At 43.1% G+C, this 23,520-nt stretch overlaps 2 protein-coding genes across 3 annotated transcripts in view; one reads left to right on the forward strand and one right to left on the reverse strand.

Annotated features, from left to right (window-relative positions):
- The first annotated feature begins 2,620 nt into the window (after window positions 1-2,620).
- ECI2 (enoyl-CoA delta isomerase 2) lies at window positions 2,621-23,494 on the forward strand. Of its 2 annotated transcripts, none has more exons than XM_030928908.1 (10): window positions 2,621-2,698; window positions 4,493-4,645; window positions 7,945-8,043; window positions 8,254-8,442; window positions 10,942-11,011; window positions 12,949-13,052; window positions 13,818-13,937; window positions 19,934-20,023; window positions 21,721-21,864; window positions 23,158-23,494. In XM_030928908.1, the coding sequence occupies exons 2-10, from the start codon at window positions 4,538-4,540 to the stop codon at window positions 23,311-23,313; spliced, it is 1,080 nt and encodes a 359-aa protein (XP_030784768.1). In that variant the 5' UTR covers window positions 2,621-2,698; window positions 4,493-4,537; the 3' UTR covers window positions 23,314-23,494. The 2 variants fall into 2 exon arrangements, with proteins under 2 accessions (XP_030784768.1, XP_030784767.1); XM_030928907.1 differs by having other exon boundaries at window positions 2,630-2,698; window positions 4,483-4,645.
- C4H6orf201 (chromosome 4 C6orf201 homolog) overlaps window positions 8,045-23,520 on the reverse strand; it is a 55,885-nt gene continuing 40,409 nt past the window's right edge. Inside the window, exons 4-5 of the mRNA XM_030928909.1 lie at window positions 17,145-17,242; window positions 8,045-8,755 (exon numbers count right to left, since the gene is read on the reverse strand). Coding sequence (XP_030784769.1) covers window positions 17,159-17,242 — 84 coding nt within the window. The 3' untranslated portion in view covers window positions 8,045-8,755; window positions 17,145-17,158. The remainder of the gene's footprint in view (window positions 8,756-17,144; window positions 17,243-23,520) is intronic.

The raw sequence follows: 23,520 nt of genomic DNA on the forward strand, positions 1-23,520 counted from the left end.
ATCAACGGCCCTCCTAGGCAGCATCAGTCCCCTGCAATTCTACCACTTTAAGGCCACCGCCGTGTTTCGGTTTTTTTCCCTATACACAGGTTAGACAGGATCTAACCAGACTGCAGGACCCCCTCCCCAAGATTTTCATAAGCGCCAGAGGAAGCTGGTTATATAACAGGGTGAAGATTAGCGCTTTAGAGAGGTCTTGACTGAGCTTCTGCCTTTCGTACTCTTCTCCAGAAGCATTACACCCTGAAGATACATCTGGAGTCCAGGATTTCACTGAGAACTGGATAGCTGGGCATGCCAACTGTATCTTCAACGGCTCTCTGCTTGCGCTCAGCACGGAATCCAAACTCCTTAGCACAGATACAAAGATCTTCAAGCTCAGGTGGAGCATCTACCCAAATCACAATGGTTCCCTTTTGCTGCAACTGGCCCTCCCACCCACAGGGCCATGGCAGCCATGTTTACAAGGCATAGTCTGGAGACCTCTTAACAGTTTAGTAAACCAAACATGGACCCAAGATGACCCTCTGCCAGGAATGTCTGTCTCTTCAACCATCTCCTTTCTCTCAAATGCTGGATATAATGGGACTTTAGTGAATGACAGCTGGTGGAGGTGCAAATGATTTACCTAACAGGAAAAACATTCCTCCCGAGGTCATGGTTTTATTGCTCTGTAGGATATTAACCAGTTTTGTTTCTAACTTTGCAATCTATTCCAGCATTCTTTTTTTTTACATTGACTATATTAACTAGTCTTTTAACTTCTTCTTTAGCACCCTGTTGGTTCCCTAATTAACGAGCTAAGTAAATCTTTGACACATGCTCTTTCTATATTTTTAAAATTATACTTTGAAAAAGATAAGCTAATTTCCCACACCCCACTCTTTTCTGTGGTAGGTATAAGCCTCAGAGTAGTTTGCTTGTATTGCAAACGGTTTCACTATCAAAATATGCTTACCAGTACGAGATTTTAAAAATATTTCCACAACAGCCGTTTCATCTTCTGGAAATGAATGAGTCTTGTATTATCTGCAATATCTGATTACTGCATTTCCATTACCTCTGAGGGTCACCTAACAGCCTTGGAGAGAGTCAAGGTCTCTGAGAGAGGCAGCTCTGCCTACCAACTACCACTTTGTAGTATCTGGAGAGGCCAGGTGTGGTGGTTCACGCCTGTAATCCCAACAGTTTGGGAGGCCGAGGCGGGTGAATCACCTGAGGTCAGGAGTTTACGAACAGTCTGACCAACAAGGTGAAACCCCATCTCTACTAAATACAAAAAATTAGCCAGGCCTGGTGGCGCATGCCTGTAATCCCAACTATTCGGGAGCCCGAGACAGGAGAATCACTTGAATCCGGGAGGTGGAGGTTGCAATGAGCCGAGATTGCGCCATCACACTCCAGCCTACGCAACAAGAGGGAAACTCCATCTCAAAAAAAAAAAAAAAAAAAAAAAAGTCTGGAGAAAGGCTTTGGGATAAGCCCAAATTGTTCTATTTGACTTTCGGTGTTGCCCCACCTACACTATTACCCAGGTCTACCTGATGAAACTTAGTGCTCAAGTTACTTGAGACTTGGACTCTGCCCACTCGCAAGCCTCATGTCTTTGGGGAATTCACCAGGTTAATCTTTCTGGGTCTCAGTTCCCACATCAGCTCAAAAGGGCAATATCGTTTTCCTTACAGGGTTGTCAAAAGACTTACAATTAGCCTGGCTCACTATAGGTGGTCCACAAGTGTCAGCTACCTAATACTAAAACGCCTAGGCATGCTTAGATAGGACAACTTGGGCACAGAATTTAGAGGGGTGGTTTTGTTTTGTTTTGTTCTGTTTTGTTTTTTGGTTCTCTGGGAACTGGACAAGGTGACACAGCCATGGCCCTTCCAACTCTTAAGAATTCTTCCCCAAAGAAAATACTTTGCATATGCCTCAGCAGAACTCAAAAATATCCACGAACTCTTAACTGACACTAAAAAGTTGGGTACTCCAAAAATCACTTCTGATCCCCAGGTGTCCTACCAGGTCTGCAAACCTTCGATTTGGGGGTGCATGACGTAGCTGCTCTTAAGCATACGCCCTCAATTGTTACTCCACCTCTCGGCTCACGGCTGGCCCTCGGGATGCAGCGACCCCTCCTTGCCAGGCTCCGCGGGACTCCGGGCAGGGCGCTCAGTGCTGCGGCAACCGCCCCGCCTCCAGCTCGCAGTTCCTCGGAGCCAAGCCGGGGAGCATCTGTGCCCCGCCCCACGCCCCGCGCAGGTCCTCCCCGGATCACCGTCTCCGCACCCCGCTCCCTTCCTCCACTCCCGAGTGATACCCGGCCTCGCTCTGGCCCCGCCCCCGCATCTCAGCCCCGAATCCTGACCGCCTAGAGACCCCGCCCCGCCCACGCCCCGACCCCCGGCCCCAGCCCCGAGCCCCCGCAGCCCCAGAGCCGCCCACGGGCTAGTGACGCCGAACGCGGCCTGGCTACGTTCTCAGCCTGGCCCCGCCCCAGCCCTGGCCCCGCCCATGCCCCAGGCTCCTGCCTGGGCTCTGCTCTCGGCCCCGCCCCGCACCCAAGCCCTGGCCCCACCCCCAAACCTCCGCTTCCCTAGAGCCCCGGCCCCGCCCCCGAGCCCCGGCCCCGCCCCCGAGCCGCCCACGGGGTAGCGATGGCGTACTTGGCCTGGAGACTTGCACAGCGTTGGTGTCCGAGGTAAGCTTGGAGCCCCGGCCTCCCGGCCCAAGGTCGCCCGCAGGATACCGCTGTCCAGGCGAAGGTCGTCGCCGTTGGAAGACCCTCCTTCCCTATTGTCTAGGTGGCAACAGCACTTTCTTTGCTGGTTTTCCAGCGAGGCAGTACTAAAGGATAACCACCTCACTCGCGCTCCCTCCTGCACCGATGGGCCCAGAGGGGTCAGGATGGGCGCGTCGGGAGGTCAGGGCTATGGTTCTCTGTCCGCAGTCCCCGAGGTCTCCGCCTGCGTTCGCGCACGCTCCCCTCCTCCTGGGGCCGGACTCCGGGCGGGTGAGCCGCCCCAGCTGGGCACGGTGGTTCCCCGGGCACCCGGGCCTGCACTTCCCAGCCGGGCTGCCTCTGGGGTGCAAAGCGTTGCTTGCTAAAAGCGAGGTAAACGCAAGCCGTTACCACTCGTGTGGTCTTAACACTCTTTGCTCTCTGGAGAACTCGTATGCTATAAAGTGAAATGGCCGGGTACGCAGTAACGGCTGAGAAGCACGCTCCACCTCCCTGGGGGCCCGGGAAGCCCGCACGAATTTGTGTGTAGGGAACAAAACGGAAACACGGTGGTGGCCTTGAAGTGGTAAAATTATTAGTGATTTTCCCGACTTTATGTATTTCTTAAATGGTCGTGTTCTTGCTATTTGTTTTTAAAACTCACGCTTCATTTAAAAATAAATAAATTTGTTCCACATTTTGTGGAAACTTGTACATTTCGGCTTTCTGTGGACATTTTAAATTTTTCTTTCGTTTTCTACTTGGAATTTGCCATATAAGATGCAGTTTTTCCCTTTACAGAAAATCATTCTAATATAAAACTTACTGTAGGCTGATCTTACTGAATCAGTTACTAAAAGTCCAAAGTTTGAACCTAGAGTTCATTGTACCATTTTCTAGTTACGTAATTGTGTTTGTGTGTGAGGTTTGGGCTTTGTAACCTGTATTATTTTAATCATCTGTGATGCCATTAACTCTACTATTCCGGATCATCGTCACGAACATCCCATTTTTTGCTTGTGGCCTGAGTCCTGTGCATTGAAGTTTGCCACCCCCACCCCCGCTCACTGTGTGTGCTTAAAAACCTGCTGATCACCCCGCGGTGGTTGCTGGTTCTGCTCTGTTCCTGGCTGGCTGGTTAAACATCCCCACAGAAAGGGGCGCGCCTGCTGAGCCTCCTTCACTGACTCCCTTCCACTGCAGGTGATTCCCTCCCATCTGCTGAGAAGGCTGTGGCTCTGTCTGGAATGCCGGCAACTGTTCCTATGCCCCTTTGAATATTTCTTGTATGTTCACATCCATTCTCCCCTCCTTCCACCTGTGTGTATGTTGGAACACCGGTTTTCCAGCAAAGAGACAAGAATTGACCTGATACAGTTTATGGCTTATCAGTGAGTGCAAAGGCTGTTTCAGGACTTTGGGACACTTTACAAAATTCTGTGCACTTTAGCTTTTTGGTCTCCTGCTGTTCACTGTCTTGCGTGCGCTTCACTTCTTGCCTTTGGCAAAATTTACATGGTAATTCCTGTTCTGGCTGTTTTTATCTTAAATTGCTTACAAATACCTCCCTGGATGGTTATTTACTTTTCCTTTTATTTAAAGTTACTACTGTTAGCTTCCGTATTGAGTTACTATCTTGGAATCCTTACAGCCAATTATCTGCAGCCAGTTTGCTGAGGCAAGTATAAAGAAAATATGGACAAACATGGCATTTTAGTATGTATGGGCTGGGAACAAATAGAAATCAGTCTGCCTAATTGTAGTTCTCTGCAGGTCATTAGTTTCCCAGTAGTTCAGCTGCACCTGAATAGAACAGCAATGAGAGCCAGTCAGAAGGACTTTGAAAATGCAATGAATCAAGTGAAACTCTTGAAGAAGGATCCAGGAAATGAAGCGAAGCTAAAACTCTACGCACTGTATAAGCAGGTAAATGCCTACGATCTGACATTTAAATAATTTTGGGCAAATGACTCCTTAAGTAGGTAAACTGTGTGTTTACTAAAATGTAGCCTTCATATTTTGGGTTTGTCTTGCTCCCTCTTAAGAGTGTGTATATATATATATACACACACACACATACACACACACATATATATATGTATACGCACGCATACACAAACACATATATATACACACACACACACACACATATATGTACACGCACGCATACACAAACACATATATATACACACACACATACACAAACACATATATATGTATACGCACACATACACAAACACATATATATACACACACACACGTATATGCACACATACACAAACACATATATACACACACACACATACACAAACACATATATATATGTATATGCACACATACACAAACATATATACACACACACATATATGTATACGCACACATACACAAACACATATATATACACACACACACACATATATATGTATACGCACACATACACAAACATATATACACACACACACACATACACACACACATATATATATACGCACACATACACAAACACATATACACACACACACACATATATATACACACACACACATACACACACACATATATATGTATACGCACACATACACAAACACATATATATATACACACACACATACACAAACACATATATATATACACACACATATACACACACGCACATATATATGTATACGCACGCATACACAAACACATATATATATATACACACACACACATACACACACACACATATATATGTATACGCACGCAAGTTTTTAAATATTAGACCTTGGAATATTATCAAGGCACAAAGCGCCATAGTGTCACGCCAGAGTAAAAGAGACTTACAAGATATAATATTCACATTTGCAGACCTTATTTAGCTCTTGATTAGAATAAATCAATTGAAAAAGGTATCTTTAAGATAATTGGGGAAGTTTTGAATAAGGTCAGAGTGTTAGCAGATACCTAGAAATCATTGTTAATGGTGTCAAGGCTATATAAGAAAATGTTGATATTTTTAAGAAGTGCATACTAAAGGATATAGGGGTGAAACAGAATGGATAGTTGAAGTTCTCTAAGCAAAAAAAGAAAGAAAAGGATAGATGAGGCCAGGCATGGTGGCTCACTTCTCTAATTCCAGCACTTTGGGAGGCTGAGGCAGGCAGATCCCTTAAGGTCAGGAGTTTGAGACCAGCCTGGCCAACACGGTTAAACCTCGTCTCTACTAAAAATACAAAAATTAGCTGGACGTAGTGGCATGCACCTGTAATCCCAGCTACTTGGGAAGCTGAGGCAGGAGAATCGCTTGAACCTGTGAGGTGCAGGTTGCAGTGAGCCAAGATTGTGCCACTGCACTCCAGCCTGAGTGACAGAGCGAGATTCTGTCAAAAAAAGAAAAGAGAGAGACGAAGCAAGTAAGGCAATTTGATCATTGTTGAAGCTGGATGATGGGTATTGGGAATTCATTATCGTATTCTACTTTGGTATGTTTGGAAATTTTTATAACAACATTTAAAAACTAAAGCTTTCAAGTTTCAATGCCAAAGACTTCCCCAACATGTCTGCCTCTCTGGGCTCCTGTGTTATCTATTTCTCTGTTCTATGATGGGTATGAACTTCTCTTTCATATGGGTGTGTATAGTAAAAAATGTAACCTTGTCCCAAAGGAGGTGTGGCTTTGTCCTCAGCTTCTGGGAAGTGAACCCCTAAAGCCTGATAGGAGTGTCTTTATTTGCCTGGATTGTCTTAACAATGTGATTTAGGGTGGGGGCTTCAGGTTATACAGTCAGGCACAGGTGATGGAGCCCCACTGAAAACTCTGGACCCTGAGACTGGATGAGCTGAGCGTCTCTGGTTGGCAGGACTCCCTGTGTACTGTCACATCAGTTCGGGGAGAGGTGCCCTGTCCTGACTCCATGGGGAAAGGACAGTGGAAACTCCACGTTTGCTACTGCCCCAGACTCCATCCTGTGTGTGTCTTCCCTTGGATGATTCTCATGTCTATCCTTTTCCTTAATAAACTATTAACTGTGCGTTTAACAACTTGCAGTGAGTTCTGGGTGTCTTTCTAGTAAATTATTGCACCTGAGGGTGGTCTTGGGAGCCCTCCAGCCTTGCAATCGGTGGTAGCATTGAGGACAGTCAGGAGACAAGGGCAAGCCCTTATCCTGTGGGCTGTGTTCCCTCTAACTTCTAGGTTGGCTAACTCTTGCCAGATGACACTATCTCTATCTAAAGAAATTCACAGCCTCCTTTACTGCCTTTTTCTTTTTCTTTTTTTTTCTGAGACAGTTTTGCTCTGTCACCCAGGGTGGAGTGCAGTGGCACCATCTCAGCTCACTGCAACCTCCGCCTCCCAGGTTCAAGCAATCCTCCTGCCTCAGCCTCCCGAGTAGCTGGAATTACAGGAACTCGCCACCATGTCTGGCTAATTTTTGTATTTTTAGTAGAGATGGGGTTTCACCATATTGGTCAGGCTGGTCGTGAACTCCTGACCTCAGGTGATCCACCCACCTCAGCCTCCCAAAGTGTTGGGATTACAGGTGTGAGCCTCCTGGCCTGTTTCCCAAAGACTCTTCTTTCCTCTTTTAGCTACCTGTATTATAAAATTTTAAAATTTTAAGTGGAATTTTAAATTGCCATTTCTGAAAAGTAGCTGAATGGGATATAATTATTCATCTCAAAATACCCACTCCGTCTAGCCTCAAAAATAAAATTTAATTCCTTTTTGCATTTTACTTACATGGTTTTCAGTTAAGTTTCCTAAGAACCAGTGGCTCTGACAGCCCCACCCTAGTCCCTCAGCTACAGTTTCGTTGCCCAGGTACCAAAAGTCCACCACTGAATTCGTGGTGTTTTTTTGTACCTTTAGATGGGCTTTTGGAATATGCTTTCCAAATATTTGTTGACTAGTTCCTTTTAAAGATTGTTTGCTTGAATATTTTGTTTGTGGAAAATATGATTACCAATATAAAACTAATGAACCATTAGATTTTTTTAGAAAGTACTTCCCCAAAAACTTTATTTTCATAGACAGGCAGTTATTTATTTCCAGTCTTTTTTCTGTTGTTTGTGCATTTTTGGCAATAACACCAAAAAGACTGGAGGGGAAAATTCAGATCAATTTACAGACCCTGTGAAAGGATTTGGGGGAGGCATTCATGCGCCTGTGGATTTTATGGGTCTTAAATATTTAGGGGTCCAGTTTATATGGACACTTGACTATATTGCCCCTCTCCTTTTCACAGGCCACTGAAGGACCTTGTAACATGCCCAAACCAGGTGTATTTGACTTGATCAACAAGGCCAAATGGGATGCATGGAATGCCCTTGGCAGCCTGCCCAAGGTGAATTTATTAGTTACTCTGCTTTTATTTGCTGTAATTCTAAAGAAGGTTGGTGCTTCTCATTAAGCCATTATAAATGGAGCCTTCAAGATCTCAATGCGCTTCTATTCTTTCTTCATTGCAAGGTGCTAGTTATTAGTAGAGTAACTTTCTCAACGTCCTTATTCATTGACCATGGGCTGAGGAGGCTGTTTGTCATCTTCCATTCAGGAAACTGCCAGGCAGAACTATGTGGATTTGGTGTCCAGTTTGAGTTCTTCATTGGAATCCTCTAGTCAGGTGGAGCCTGGAACAGACAGGAAATCAACTGGGTACGAAACTCTGATGGTGACCTCCGAAGATGGCATCACAAAGATCATGTTAAACCGGCCCACAAAGAAAAATGCCCTGAACGTGGAGGTAATGCCGCCCGCCCTGAGCGTGGAGGTGACGCCGCCCGCCCTGAGCGTGGAGGTGACGCCGCCCGCCCTGAGCGTGGAGGTGATGCTACCTGCCCTCGGAGTTGGTCCTGCTTTTCTTTTCTTCTTCTGCGTGTTTCACGCAAAAGCTGTAGAGTTTTCAGCATCATTCCTGTTTTGTGGTATGTCTTGTTTGATTTGTGCAGGAAGGTTGGTCATTGTGGCTACTTCATACAACAGAGTCGAGCATTCATTGTTTAGAGTTTGTGAACTTCAGGTAGGTTCTGATATACCCAAAAGGCACCGTGATTTTCCTAATGATGGAAGCACAAATAAATTAATATAAATGAAACATGTTGCCATGAGAGAATTCGCATAGAAGCCATCTATGTTGGTGTAGACTGCTCCCAGAAGTACCTTCATGTCACTTAGACGTGAAAGTCAGTCTTTCTGCTTGCATGGGGGCTTCATTTTTTACAAGTATAGGGAGAAAGGAGAGAAGGACTTGATCTTAAATCATTACCCAACTCGGCTTTAAAGTCGCCGCTTCACTCGGCAACTTCAGTCTTTGAATCTCTCATTGAACTAGAATGATAATAAAATAACCACTTTAGCCCCTTCTCCTTGAAAAAGATTATAGGGAATTAATTGGATGCTTGGTGCTCCACTGGGACTAAAATTTGAGAGGACTATAGCTGTTGGGTCAGTAACCTCCATTGTGGCAGAAAGAGCATACTCACTTTAAAATCATCTTCAGAATTTCCTGAAGTGGGATATATGTCATTCAACTCATAAAGCATTTAATGCTCAAACTTTATTTCCACTTTCCCCTCACTCATTTCTCTACAGCTGTGGTAATAACAGCTACTCTGTACAGAGTGCCTAATGAGTGCCAGCACTCTCCACACAGACGTTTATTTAATCCTCACAAGGAGCCTACTGTTATCATTTCTTAATAATAAGATAATTAGATTAAGAAGTAACTTGCTGAAGTTCACATAACAAATAAGCAGCAAAACCTACATTGAAACCCTGATAGCCAGTTGTGGTGGCTCACCCCTGTAATCCCAGCACTTTGGGAGGCCAAGGTAGGCAGATCATTTGAGGGCAAGAGTTCAAGACCAGCCTGGCCAACATGGTGCAACCCCATCTCTACTAAAAATACAAAAAATTAGCTGGGCATGGTGGTGCGTGCCTGTAGTCCCAGCTACTCGGGAGACTGGGGCAGGAGAATCTCTTGAACTGGGGAGGTGGAAGTTGAGCTAAGATCACGCTATTGCACTCTAGCCTGGGCCTCACAGTGAGACTCCATCTCAAAAAAAAAAAAAAAAAAAGAAACCCTGATAATCCATCTTCTAATCCTGGTCTCACCAGTTGCCCTGCTGTGTTGTGTTGTAACTATAATGATGGAGTGAGTCCCTTATCACTTCCCTCAGGAGAAATGCTCAGATGCTTATTCGTGTGCAGTCATCCCTTGGTATCTGATGGGGATTGGTTCCAGGACCTCCTTATGGACACCAAAATCCGCGGAACCTGTAGTCCCCCATAAAAAGGCGTAATATTTGCGTATAACCTTTATATACACTTTCATATACTTTAAATCATCTCTAGAGTACTTATAATACTGCATACAATGTAAATGCTCTATTAAAATAGTTGTTATACTGTATTGTTTAGGGACTAATGATAAGAGAAGAAGTCTGTACATGTTCAGTATAGACACAGAATTCTTTTCCAGATATTTTTGATCTGTGATTGGTTGAATCTATGGATGTGGAACCCATGGACACAGAGGCCAGCTGTTTTATGTGAAGTCCATGTTTCTTTTGCAGTGTATTTGTATCTATAAGTATCAGCCTTCTTCATTCTTTCCCACACTGAAATCTCATCTAAGGTTGAAATTGCACCTGTTTTAAATGCATTAAAAGCTATACAGCTGCATGTCCAAGATTTTCAGAAATGTTGCTGATTTAAAATTCTGAGGCCCCTTCCTTGAATACCATTACAGTGCCTTGAAAATTCCAGCCAGACACTTCCCAGACTGCCAGGGGCTTCCTTGAGGTCACAACAGAGACGTTGCTTTGTAGAAAGTTTTCTCTGACCGCCTCTCACTCTGCCCACTCTAGATAGGCCTCAGCACCTCCTCTGAGTTCCCTGCTGCTTCAGGCTTTCCACCCCCTCCTCATTTGAACATGATAGTCCTCTGTTAATTCCAAAAGCTCAAGGACTGTTTCTTTCTTGTTCCCTTTTGGAAAAAAAGTGGTTTATAGCTGGCAGCAACTACCATAGCACCAGGTACATAATATGCACCAAGTAATTGTAAAAGGAATGAAAATTCTTTCAGGTGTATCGGTCCACCTTTTTTGGTTATAAAATACAACCAAAATAAATGTGAGGCACTTTGCTGAGAGCAGGCTTCCAGCCTGACATTTGTGAGTCCATTGATTGATGATTCCTGTGTTCAGAGTTCTTTTCTTTTCCCTGTCTTCCCATTACACAGATGTATCATGAAATTATGCATGCACTTAAAGCCGCCAGCAAGGATGACTCAGCCATCACTGTTTTAACAGGTAAGAGATTTTCTCAGACATCCTAATTAAATTCCTATTTTGAGGGGCGTCTTAATAGACAGGAAATTGAATTAAAAAGCTCTAAGACCCGGAGGCCGAGGCGGATGGCTCACGAGATCAGGAGTTCAAGACCAGTCCGACTAACATGGTGAAACCCCATCTCTGCTAAAAATACAAAAATTAGCCAAGCATGATGGCACACACCTGTAATCCCAGCTACTCAGGAGGCTGAGGCAGGAGAATCACTTGAACCCGGAAGGTGGAGGCTGCAGTGAGCCGAGATCACGAACCACTTTTTTTCCAAAAGGGAACAAGAAAGAAATAGTCCTTGGGCTTTTGGAATTAACAGAGAACTATCATGTTCAAATGAGGAGGGGGGTAGAAAGTACGAAGCAGCAGGGAACTCAGAGGAGGTGCTGAGGCCTATCTAGTGTGGGCAGAGTAGGAGGTGGTCAGAGTACTGCACTCCAGCCTGGGCAACAGAACGAGGCTCTGTCTCAAAAATAAATAAATAATTAAAACTCTTAAGTTCTTTTCCAGTACTGTCATACTCTGATTTATAAATATACAAAAAATATTTTTAAAAACCCACAGATACCCACTTCTTTGCAATTACCCAACATAAATTAAGACACATAATGTCCACAAAAAGACTTTTTTTTTTTTTTTTTTTTTGAGACGGAGTCTCGCTCTGTCGGCCAGGCTGGAGTGCAGTGGCCGGATCTCAGCTCACTGCAAGCTCCGCCTCCCGGGTTTACGCCATTCTCCTGCCTCAGCCTCCTGAGTAGCTGGGACTACAGGCGCCCGCCACCTCGCCCGGCTAGTTTTTGTATTTTTTAGTAGAGACGCGGTTTCACCATGTTCGCCAGGATGGTCTCGATCTCCTGACCTCGTGATCCGCCCGTCTCGGCCTCCCAAAGTGCTGGGATTACAGGCTTGAGCCATGGCGCCCGGCCCACAAAAAGACTTTCACAGGCGCACTCATGGTAACCTGATTTATAACTGCCAAAACCAGAAAACAACGCAAATGTTCAAAAACACATGGATAAATAAACAAATTGTTGACTATTTGTACAATGGGGTACTCAGCAATAAAATAGAATAAATGATAAAAGAATATGGATGCATCTTTAAAACGCAGTTCCGCAAAATAAAGACAGGAGTTTACATATTTGTATGAGTGCACTTGTAGAAAGTTCTACAGTAGGCAGAAGTTCTTCTCTATGGAAATTGAAGTCAGAAAGTGATTGCCTTGGAGTAGGTGGGATGGTATGGCTAGAAAGGAGCCTACGGGAAACTTCTGGGGTGATGGAGATGCTCTGTATCTTGTTTTGGATGGTGATCTTGTGGGTATTTAAAAATATTAAAACAACTAAATGAACATTTAAGAACTGGTTGTTTTATTATATATAAATTATACTTTAATTAAACACACACACTCAGAAGCACACTTTCAGTGGCTCTTAGAATAAAGGAAAAACTTCCTCATGGGATCTGCAAAGCACCTCCAGGTCTATTCTGCCAGCCCTCACCCTGCACCAACTTCCCCCTGGCTTTCTCTGAGTCAGCTACAGTGGCTCTTATTTCATCTACACTGGGGATAACCTCTCCGAAGAGCCTTTGCACACATCTCAATTCAGTTGTCCCTTCCTTGGGAAAGTTCTTTCCTGAACTCCCTGATTAGACCAACCCTCCTGGTACATACCCTCATTTCATGATGCACCTCTCCTGTATTTCAGCAGTGGCATTAGCTACATTTATCTGTGTGTTTTTATAGATCAGTGTCCAGTGTACTCACTAGTTTGTAAGTTAGGGCAGGAACCATCGCTGGTTCTCCAGTGTATTTCCTGTGCCTACCCATAGAGTTTTGCATGCAGTAGATACTCAAGAATTATAGGATGAATGAATGAGGGATCTGTTGATTTTCTTACTTATAGGAAATGGTGACTATTACAGTAGTGGGAACGACCTGACTAACTTCACTGATATTCCCCCTGGTGGAGTAGAGGAGAAAGCTAAAAATGGTGCCATCTTACTGAAGGTAAGAGTAACTGACCTTCCTGTAATCCCAGAGGGCCCGTTCTTAGTCATCAAAGTGGTATTTAGTTGAGCAAAAGTGAAATATCTACTTCTCGGTGTCAGTGCAGTTAATTGTGACTTTGGACAAGCATGTTTCTCTAAACTGCCTCCATCCATAGGTGGGCATTCATTCTCTCTCTTTGACCTCCGTTACCTGTTCATCCTGCTGGTCTCATGAGATTTGACTGGAAGACATAAAAGTGAGCTATAGTTGTAAACAAAATTATCTTGCATTGAGGTAGAGGAATGTGGCAAATTCTCATCGAGCCAGAGGAATGGGCGATTTCCACAAATGCTGAAAGTAGGAGACTCGGAGGAGTCTTATAAAACACAGGAGGAGGTCATGAAGGCTTTCCTCTTTTTTCTTGCCAAATCTGTCATTCCCACTTGCTGTGATATTGCAGCGTGTGCTCAGTCACCCAACCTCATCTCTAAGACTGCGGCTGGTTTACAGCCCTGAACTCGCTGTCCAAATACAAGATTCAAACCAGGGTTGACCCGTAGGTCTCTCTGGTTGGTCTTCCATCCACTGCCATTCAAATGGATGCCCTGGATGAATCTGGTGCGGAGGATCAGGGAAGTGGCAGGACAGGGAGGCACTGCCCGTGGTGGCAGTGGAAATACCCAACCTGACAAAAGGCTTTATCTCACAGTCAGACTGTCTTGCCCATGCTTCAGTCATGCTGCTTTGGCACATTTCATGATTTTGTGTTTCCATTTCTGTAGGGAATTTGTGGGCTGTTTTATAGATTTTCCTAAGCCTCTGATTGCAATGGTCAATGGTCCAGCTGTGGGCATCTCCGTCACCCTCCTTGGGTTATTCGATGCTGTGTATGCATCTGACAGGGTAAGTCAGCTCCCAGAAAGCAAGAGGGCAGGCAAGCAGCGCGAGACGGGGGCCTTTGAATCCTCCTCCAGCGTTGCCAGTCATAAGCAGGTTACATGTTGTTTGTGGTAGAATTAACTGAATTTAGATTTTTCCCAAAGCATTAGTCTAATTTGACTGATTTTGTTTTTCCTTCATTATTAACTTGCATTTTGTTGTGAACATTGTTCCAACTCGGATTGTTCTAGATTCTAATCAAGTTCCACAACAGGTATTCAGTTTTCATGTTACTCTGAAATATTCGGGAGACACTTGAAAATTTGTTATGGGAGGGAGGAATAGCATCTTCGCAGGTTGTGCAAGGGATTATTTAATCCTTTTTACTGAGTAAATGCATTTAGAATTTTAGAATGAGAAGGAACTGTGAGCATTATCTACTCTCACTCCCTTTGCAGGTAAGAAAACTGAAGCTCTGAGAAGTTCCTTGCCCAGAACACAATTCAGCCTTGTGTTCACCATTGCATTATATAGATTTTAGTTTTTATTTTTACTATAGTAGTAATATATATATATCATAGTGGAAAATAAAATTTTGAAAGATATGAAAAAGTACCAAGAAAAGCTACAAGGTAAAAATCACTCCTTATCTTACCACCTAGAGATAACCAGTCCTAACATTTGGGTTATTAACTTATCTTATTTAACCAGTCCCTGCCTGCTGGAACCCTAGGCTGTTTCCAATTTTTATCATTACAAGCACCTAATAACCACCTTTAGGGCATCAGATTGTTCCAGTGACTTATGCTTATGTGATGGTAAAATGTGCTGATTACAGCCTTCTAGGAAACATGGTTTTTACCACTGAAGAGATTTCTAGTTCTGTTCAGAGGTATTTTCCCTACTGATACACAGGACCATATAATAGCATCCTTAATTCTTTGAATTTTCTTTTGCTGGATTCCACTGAACCAGATTGGATGTATTGACAGACCTAATTCTTATGAATAATTTTCCCGCAAAAATAGCAAATGAGGTTCTAGGTGCCAGGCTGCCCAACCTTTGTAGGTGAAGGTTTCTTTTCAAAGGCAGAAATCAGTGTCTTTGTTCACAGTCTTGTGTTAGATGACTGATTAGTCATCGACCTGCTTTTAACAGGGACTGGGTCAATAGTTCCTGACCTAAAATTGGGGATCTCTTTCTTTAGTACTTGGAGGGCAAATACTGTATTTGAATCTTGTTCTGATTCTCCCACTGAATTGAAAATTACTTTCAATATACATCGTTTTTTTTTTTAAGAGATGGAAGTCTCACTCTGTCACCCAAGCTGAAGTGCAGCGGCATGATCTTGGCTCACTGCAACCACCACCTACCGGCTTCAAGCGATTCTCCCACTCAGCTTCCTGAGTAGCTGGGATTACAGGTGCACGCCACCACACCCAGCTAATTTTTTTGTATTTTTAGTAGAGACAGGGTTTCACTGTGTTGGCCAGGCTGGTCTCGAACTCCTGACCTCAAGTGATTCACGCGCCTTGGCCTCCTGAAGTGCTAGGAGTACAGGTGTGAACCACCGAGCCTGGCCTACGTCATCCTTTTAAAAATTTTGATGACTTCCGTCTTATGATATAAATTATAATAAATGTTGAAATCAGAGAAGATATATACATAATATATATAAAACGTATGTATATATTATAATGTATATTGCATATATATATTAAATGTTAAAAAATTTGGCCAAAAGTAAAATTTATTTGTCAAATAGTATCTGCTGATAAAAGTTTACCCAACCTAATAAACCAAGCATCAATTTAAAATAAAGGAAATTGAGGTGGGCAGATCACCTGAGGTCAGGAGTTCAAGACCAGCCTGGCCAACATGGTGAAACACCATCTCTACTAAAAATATAAAAATTAGCCGGGCTTGGTGGCGGGTGTCTGTAATCCCAGCTACATTGGAGACTGAGGCAGGAGAATTGCTTGAACCCAGGAGGTGGAGGTTGCAGTGAGCCGAGATCGTACCACAGCATTCCAACCTGGGTGACAGAGCGAGACTCCATCTCAAAAAAGTATATAAGTAAAAAATAAATAAAATAATGGAAATATGCTAAAGGAAAAGGCTGTAGAAAAAAATCGTTTTATAGGATTTATCATTATTGGCTTCAAGAATAAATATATTAAATGATGGGTTAATATTTAACCCATATAACCAAAATATTAATTAGTACATTTTTTCTATTTTGTACTGTGGGCAGTCGTTACTAATGCCTATTAGCTCTGTCAGCAAATGATACATTTCCTGTATAAGTTAAGAAAAAGGTAGAAATCATAACAATAATACATCTTTGAGTGGTCACTGTTTAGGCACTCTGTTAACATGCATTGTATATAAGTATACGCATACACGCATATATATTCACGTAATGTACAGAGCAGCCCTATGAAAGAAGGACGTGGCCGGGTGCAGTAGCTCACACCTGTAATCCCAGCACTTTAGGAGGCCAAGGCAAGTGGATCACCTGAGGTCGGGAGTTCAAGACCAGCCTGGCCAATGTGGTGAAACCCCATCTCTACTAAAAATACAAAAATTAGCCAGGTGTGGTGGTGGGCACCTGTAGTCCCAGCTACTTGGGAGGCCAAGGCAAGAGAATTGCTTCAATCCAGGAGGCAGAGGTGGCAGTGAACTAAGATCACATCACTGCACTCAAGGCTGGGCAACAGAGGGAGACCCTGTCTATAAAAACAAACATTCTCCTCCAGCGTGGCAAAAATAATTTTTACAATCTAGGCTGGGCATGGTGGCTCATGTCTGTAATCTCAGCACTTTGGGAGGCCAAGGCAGGTGGATCACTTGAGGTCAGGAGTTCGAGGCCAGCCTGGCCAACATGGTGAAGCCCAGTTTCTACTAAAACTACAAAAATGAGCTGGGTGTCGTGGCACATGCCTGTAATTCCAACTACTCGGGAGGCTGAAGCAGGAGAATCGCTTGAACCCGGGAGACAGAGGTTGCAGTGAGCCAAGATTGTGCCACTGCACTCAAGGCTGGGCGACAGAGCGAGACTCCATCTCAAAAAAAGAAGGTTCCCAGTTTATAAATGAGAAAACTGTGGCACATAAAGGGTAAGAAAGTCACTAAGTAGTCTGATGCCAGAGCCTAAACCCTTAACTCCATCTTCTGCTCTTTCTGAAAATAAGCATTTTAAATGCTGCTTATTGGCAACTTTGCACGTACCTGTTTGTGTCCCTTTAGCTGTTGTTGGCAGTTTTCTCAGTTTCCTGCTTATATTCCTTAGGCTGTGTCTTCTGGGTACATTTTTTTGAATAAGTTTTCTTTTGGATAAAAAAAGAAGATACATGACATTAACAGAAACTTTTTTAAATATTTTGATTTTTCGATTATTTTTATTTATATGCTGCATACATTATAGATTTATATCTTCTAACAATTATGCATTAAAAATAACACCAGGTCTGGTTATAGGAAATGAAATCTAAATATTCTTTTACATATTATAAATTTTAAATTAACATTCTTTCATAATTTATTCATCAAGAAACACAAAAATGTTTCTTAAATGTATAAAAACGAAAAAAACTAAAAACGATTATATACTGATTAACTAATACTGAATTAATTTCAGTAGTTAAAGCCAATCAAAAAAACCACTGGGGCAAAATCAAGACAAAGGACAGATTGAGGAAACAGTTTTTCAACTCATGTAACAAAAGCTGATCTCTCTACAGTATTTTTTAAAGTGTGTCTATAAAGCTAAAATAGAAATGGGCAATGGTGAGGAATGAATAGGTTAGACAAAATGAAATGTAAAGGGCTATTAAAACCATATGAGAGAAACCATTGAGAAAATGAAAAGAGAAGCCACAGACCAGGAGAAAAGATTTGCCTGAAGCCACAGAGCAGGAGAAAAGATTTGCCTGATGCGCTAATAAAAGACTTGCAACCTGAATGTGTATCTTACAACTATATAATAAGAAAGTAAACAGCCTAACTTAAAAAATAGTGAACAAAATATCTTAACAGTTGCTTCACCAAAGAAAATATATGTCTGTCTAATAAGTACATGGTAAAAGACTTCATACCATTAATGGTTAGGGACATGCACATTAAAACCACAGTGAGACCTCACTACACACCTACTAGCATGGTTAAAATGAAGAAGACTTTTAATAGCTAGGTTTGGTGAGGATGTGGAGCAGTTGGAACTTTCATATATTGCTGGTGGGAATGTCAAATGGTACAACTACTCTAGAAAACAGTTTAGCAGCTTCTAAGCTAAATATACATTTACCACACAGCCCAGCCATTCCACCATTTAGGTATTTACCTGTGATAATTGCAAACACTCAGTTTTCACCCAGTGACCTGTACACAAGTGTTCCTAACTACCTTTTTGTTAAAATTATCTGAACATTTTTATTTTTTAATTTTTTTTCAGTTTCATTGAGGTATAATTGACAAATAAGAATTGTACAGTCAGGTGCGGCATAACAACATTTTAGTCAGTGACAAACTGCATGTAAAACGGTGGTCCCCTAAGATTGTAACACCATATTTTACTATACTTTTTTTTTTTTTCACTCCATCACCCAGGCTGGAGTGCAGTGGCATGATCTTGGCTCACTGCAGCCCCCTCCTCCTGGGTTCAAGCAATTCTTGTGCCTCAGCCTCCCGAGTAGCTGGGACTCGAGGTGCACACCACCACACCAGGCTAATTTTTGTATTTTTAGTAGAGATGGGGTTTCACTATGTTGGCCAGGCTGGTCTCGAACTCCTGACCTCAGGTGATTTGCCCACCTCCGCCTCCCAAAGTGCTGGGATTACAGGGGTGAGCCACCACACCCAGCCTACCTTTTCTATGTTTGATATATTTAGATACACAAATGCCATTTGTTATAACTACCTAGTGTATTAAGTATAATAACATGCTGTCCAAGTTAGTAGCCTGGAAGCAGTAGACTGTACCACATAGCTAGGTGTGCAGCAGGCTGTAGTGTCCAAGTATATGTAAGTATACTCCATGATGTTGGCACAATGACAAAATTGCCTAATTAGGCATTTCTAAGAACATATCCCCATTGTTAAGCAACACACGACTATGTATATTTAAGGTGTTCAACTTGTTTTTCATGGCAGCCTTCTTCATAATAGCCTTTCATACATTGCTGGTGGCAACGTGAAATGGTACAACCATTTGAATACTAGAAACAACACCAATGGCATTAACTGGTGAATGATAAACGTATTATTGTACCTCCATACAAAGGAATACTACTCAGAAATAGCAAGGAACAAACTACTTATACAACAGCATGGTGACTCTCAGAAGTCAGACTCAAAAGGCTACAGAATGTAGGATTCCACTTACACAACATTCTGTAAAAGTCAGAACTGTGGGGACGGAAAACAGATTAGCAGCTGCCTGTGGGTGGGAGGGAGGGACTGACTACAGAAGGCCCCCAGAACCTTTCGGGGTGGTTGAAATGTTCCACATCTCAGTAGCAGTGGTGGCTGCATAACTCTGTATTTGTTAAAACTCATCCAACTATACACTTTTAAATGGTGAATTGTGTGTGCATATTAACCACATAATCTTAATTTTTAAATTATTATTAAGTATTGTGAAGTTATAAGCAAATCGTGATTTTTTAAAATAACACATGAAACCAGGCGCGGTGGCTCACGCCTGTAATCCCAGCACTTTGGGAGGCCGAGGCAGGTGGATCACCTGAGGTCAGAAGTTTGAAACCAGCCTGGCCAACATGGCAAAACCCTGTCTCTACTAAAAATACAAAAATGAGCCAGGCATGGCAGCACATGCCTGTAATCCTACCTACTCGGGAGGCTGAGGCAAGAGAATCGCTTGAACCCGAGGGGCGGATGTTGCAGTGAGCCAAGATCACGCCCCTTCACTGCAGCCTGGGCAGAAAAGCAAAACTCTGTTTCAAAAAAATAAAAAAATTACACATGGAAAGATGGTTTTCTTTTCTCTCCTGCCCCTGCAGGCAACATTTCATACACCATTTAGTCACCTTGGCCAAAGTCCGGAAGGATGCTCCTCTTACACTTTTCCGAAGATAATGAGCCCAGCCAAGGTAACTTTTGGAATGTTTAAAAATAAAATTTTATGGGTCTCTCCGTTCTTTCCCTTGCTAATATGGACAAAAGAGAAGTTAATTATTTGCTCTTCAACTCTTAAGAGTTTTACCAATGGAGGAATCAGGTTATGGGAAGTATCTGCTATGCAGGAAAATTAGAAATTCTTTCTGCAACTCCCAGAACTGGGATCCTCCTCTTTCAGCTGGCTGCTTAGTGCTAGCTGCATTGCAAGCAGCACAACACCTCAGCCTTGCAGCTGTGTGGCATTAGTCCCTGGAAGGACCAGGACTGTGCCAGCCTCCCTTGGTCCCCTGAGTTTGGAGGCCACTCGGTTCCTTTATGCAAGACCAGTGTCTCCTAAGGAGAAACATGATGTCTTCATTTTCAGAGTTACAGGAAGTACCAACAGATGGGAGGTTTTTGGGGCTCACTGCTGCCAGAGCCACTCCCAATCACAGCGGCCCCTCCCTCAGCCTGCCTCACAGGTGTATTCTCTCCCAGGCTGGTTAAGTGGCTGCTCAGGTCTTTCACTGTGTTTCCTTGTTGCCAGTGCCCTGTGGCATGACTTAAAGGGGATTGTGACAAGACTAGAAGCTGAGTTATAGGAAAAGGCTTGGCAAATATTCCTCAAGATCGCAAAGTGGGGCAGTGGGAATTGAGCCTGTTTTCATTGCCTATTAGGATTTTGTTTAAAACTTGTATGTTTTTACTCTCATTAGGCTATCACATACCCTGAATTGAACTTGGGAAGGGGGCAGAACTGACTCTACAAGTCTTAGAGTATTTAACTAATTAGAGCATTCCTTGGCCGGGTGCAGTGGCTCACACCTGTAATCCTAGCACTTTGGGAGGCCGAGGCTGGTGGATCACTTGAGATCAGGAGTTCAAGACTAGCCTGGCCAACATAGTGAAACCCCGTCTCTACTAAAAATACAAAAATTAGCCAGGCATGGTGGTGGGCACCTGTAATCCCAGCTACTCAAGAGGCTGAGGCAGGAGAATCATTTGAACTCAGGAGGCGGAGGTTGCAGTGAGCCAAGATCGTGCCACTGCACTCCAGCCTGGGCAACAGAGTGAGACCTGTCTCAAAAAAAAAAGAAGAGCATTCCTTTTCTGGAAAAGAAATTGCAAATGTAGAGAGGATATCCGCTTAATGTCTTCAGTTTTTTCGGAAACTTATAACTATAAGTCTTTACTTTCCTTCAGTCAAATAGAACTAATTGGAGTACCAATGCAGGTAAAGAAAGCTCTCAGAGCCAGATCACTGGGTAGAGTTTCCAGAGAATGGCATTTTGAAAGTTTCTAAAGGTTGACCCAATGACTGTGATTTTTCTTTCCTTTTTGCCTCTTTAAAATAATATTTTATAGTGTATAAAATGGAAAATCACAGTTGCTGTGGGTTATAGAATCAAGCATCTGCTTCAGATCATTTCTGCCCTGGGCCCCCTGATCTTGCCCCTCCAGCAACGACACACACAGAAGCAGCAGCCCTTACTGACCTTCCCAGGAGCCTGTCTCAGCACACACTTTGCAAACCATTGCCTGTTCAGGTCATCAGCTCCTCGCTTACTGAGAAATACCAGCAACCTCAAAAGACCATGAGTAAATCTCTCTAAGCCTCCTGAAAGCAGTTAACGGAAGCCTTGTTTTATTAAGTTAGTATCTTAACCTTGCTTCTTGCTTTTCATTTCAGGCAATAGAGATGCTTGTTTTTGGAAAGAAGTTAACAGCAGGAGAAGCATGTGCTCAAGGACTTGTTACTGAAGTTTTCCCTGATAGCACTTTTCAGAAAGAAGTCTGGACCAGGCTGAAGGCATTTGCAAAGCTTCCTCCAAATGTTAGTATTTATCTTTTACTTCTAAGAACCTTGAAAATGATTTCCTAAGGGAAAAATGTATTTGCCTTCAGAGAATAAGTCATAAAAAACACAAGACACATCTTCAGTTACCTCCAAGCACATCGAAATTTGGGATTAAAAATAACTGTAGTAATGTTGGAAATACAGTACTGATTTTTACAAAACTTATCAAATAGACCTTCCATTTCTGTGTGAGGACGGAGGGGCAATTCTGTATGGGGATTACTTGAGCAGAATGCTAGGCAGTATTTGCGGAGCACTTTTACTTTGGAATCCAGGTGAGAAGCATGGATTAGCTACTTTAGGAGAGTCTTATTGTGTAGCACTTTTGTTTTTATATGTGGTAGCGAGTGAGTGACTGCTTTTATATTCTTGCTATTCAAAATGTAGTCCTGGAACCAGGTGCTTGAGCAGCTACCTGAGGCTTTTTGGAAATGTGTTATCACAGGTCTGCCCCACACCTACTGAAGTGATTTATATGCACACTGAATTTTGAGAAGCCTTGTCTTATATTACACATGCAGCTTAAGATTTAACAGCATTAGGGCCGAGAACGGTGGCTCACGCCTGTAGTCTCAGTACTTTGGTAGGCAGGGAAGGGCAGATCACCTGAGGTCAGGAGTTCAAGAACAGCCTGACCAACATGGCAAAACCCCATCTCTATTAAAAAAAAAATACAAAAATTAGCCAGGCATGGTGGTGGGTGCCTATAATCCCAGCTGCTCTGGATGCTGAGGCAGGGAGAATTGCTTGAGCCAGCCAGGTGGAGGTTGCAGTGAGCCAAGATTGCACCACTGTACTCCAGCCTGGGCGACAGAGTGAGACTCTGTCTCAGAAAAAAAAAAAAAAAAAGATTTAACAGGATTCATTAAATGAACATGGGAGAAACAAGAACCAGAATCGTAGAATAATCCCACTCATGTTAGATTAACTTTTTTTTTTTCTTTTTGAGACAGAGTCTCACTCTTGTCACCCAGGCTGGAGTGCAATGGTGCAATTTCGGATCACTGCAACCTCCGCCTCCTGGGTTCAAGCGATTCTCTTGACTCAGCCTCCTGAGGAGCTGGGATCACAGGCATGTGCCATCACAACCAGCTAATTTTTGTATTTTTAGTAGAGATGGGATTTCACCATGTTGGCCAGGCTGGCCTTGAACTCCTGACCTCAACTGATCTGCCCGCCTTGGCCTCCCAAAGTGCTGGGTTATAGGCATGAGCCACCACCTCAAGCCTAGATCAACTCTTAACCTTATTGTTGGTTTTGTTTTTCCAGGCCATGAGAATTTCAAAAGAGATAATCAGGAATAGAGAGAAAGAAAAACTACACGCTGTTAATGCTGAAGAATGCAGTGTCCTTCAGGGAAGATGGCTGTCAGATGAATGCATGAATGCGGTGGTGAACTTCTTATCCAGAAAATCAAAACTGTGATGACCACTACAGCGGAGTAAAGCATGTCCAAGGAAGGAGGTGCTGTTACCTCTGATTTCTAGTACTTGAACTAAATAAGCTTCATTGTGCCTTTTGCAGTACTAAAATATCAGTTACAATGATGATATTTCACTACAGCCCTGATGAATAAAAAATTTTGTAAAACAAGCTTAAGAATTCACATAGGTTTTTGGTAGTAGAGAGTCT

This window comes from Rhinopithecus roxellana, chromosome 4, assembly GCF_007565055.1.
Source record: "Rhinopithecus roxellana isolate Shanxi Qingling chromosome 4, ASM756505v1, whole genome shotgun sequence".
Lineage (NCBI taxonomy): Eukaryota > Metazoa > Chordata > Mammalia > Primates > Cercopithecidae > Rhinopithecus > Rhinopithecus roxellana.

What these genes read in the sequence shown, in the direction of transcription:
- ECI2 (XM_030928907.1), top strand. Translation starts at nt 2,655, where the DNA reads ATGGCGTACTTGGCCTGGAGACTTGCACAGCGTTGGTGTCCGAG. An exon ending in GCACAGCGTTGGTGTCCGAG is followed by an intron (nt 2,699 to 4,482) that starts GTAAGCTTGGAG and finishes GCCTAATTGTAG; the next exon opens with TTCTCTGCAGGTCATTAGTT. An exon ending in AAAATGCCCTGAACGTGGAG is followed by an intron (nt 8,443 to 10,941) that starts GTAATGCCGCCC and finishes CCCATTACACAG; the next exon opens with ATGTATCATGAAATTATGCA.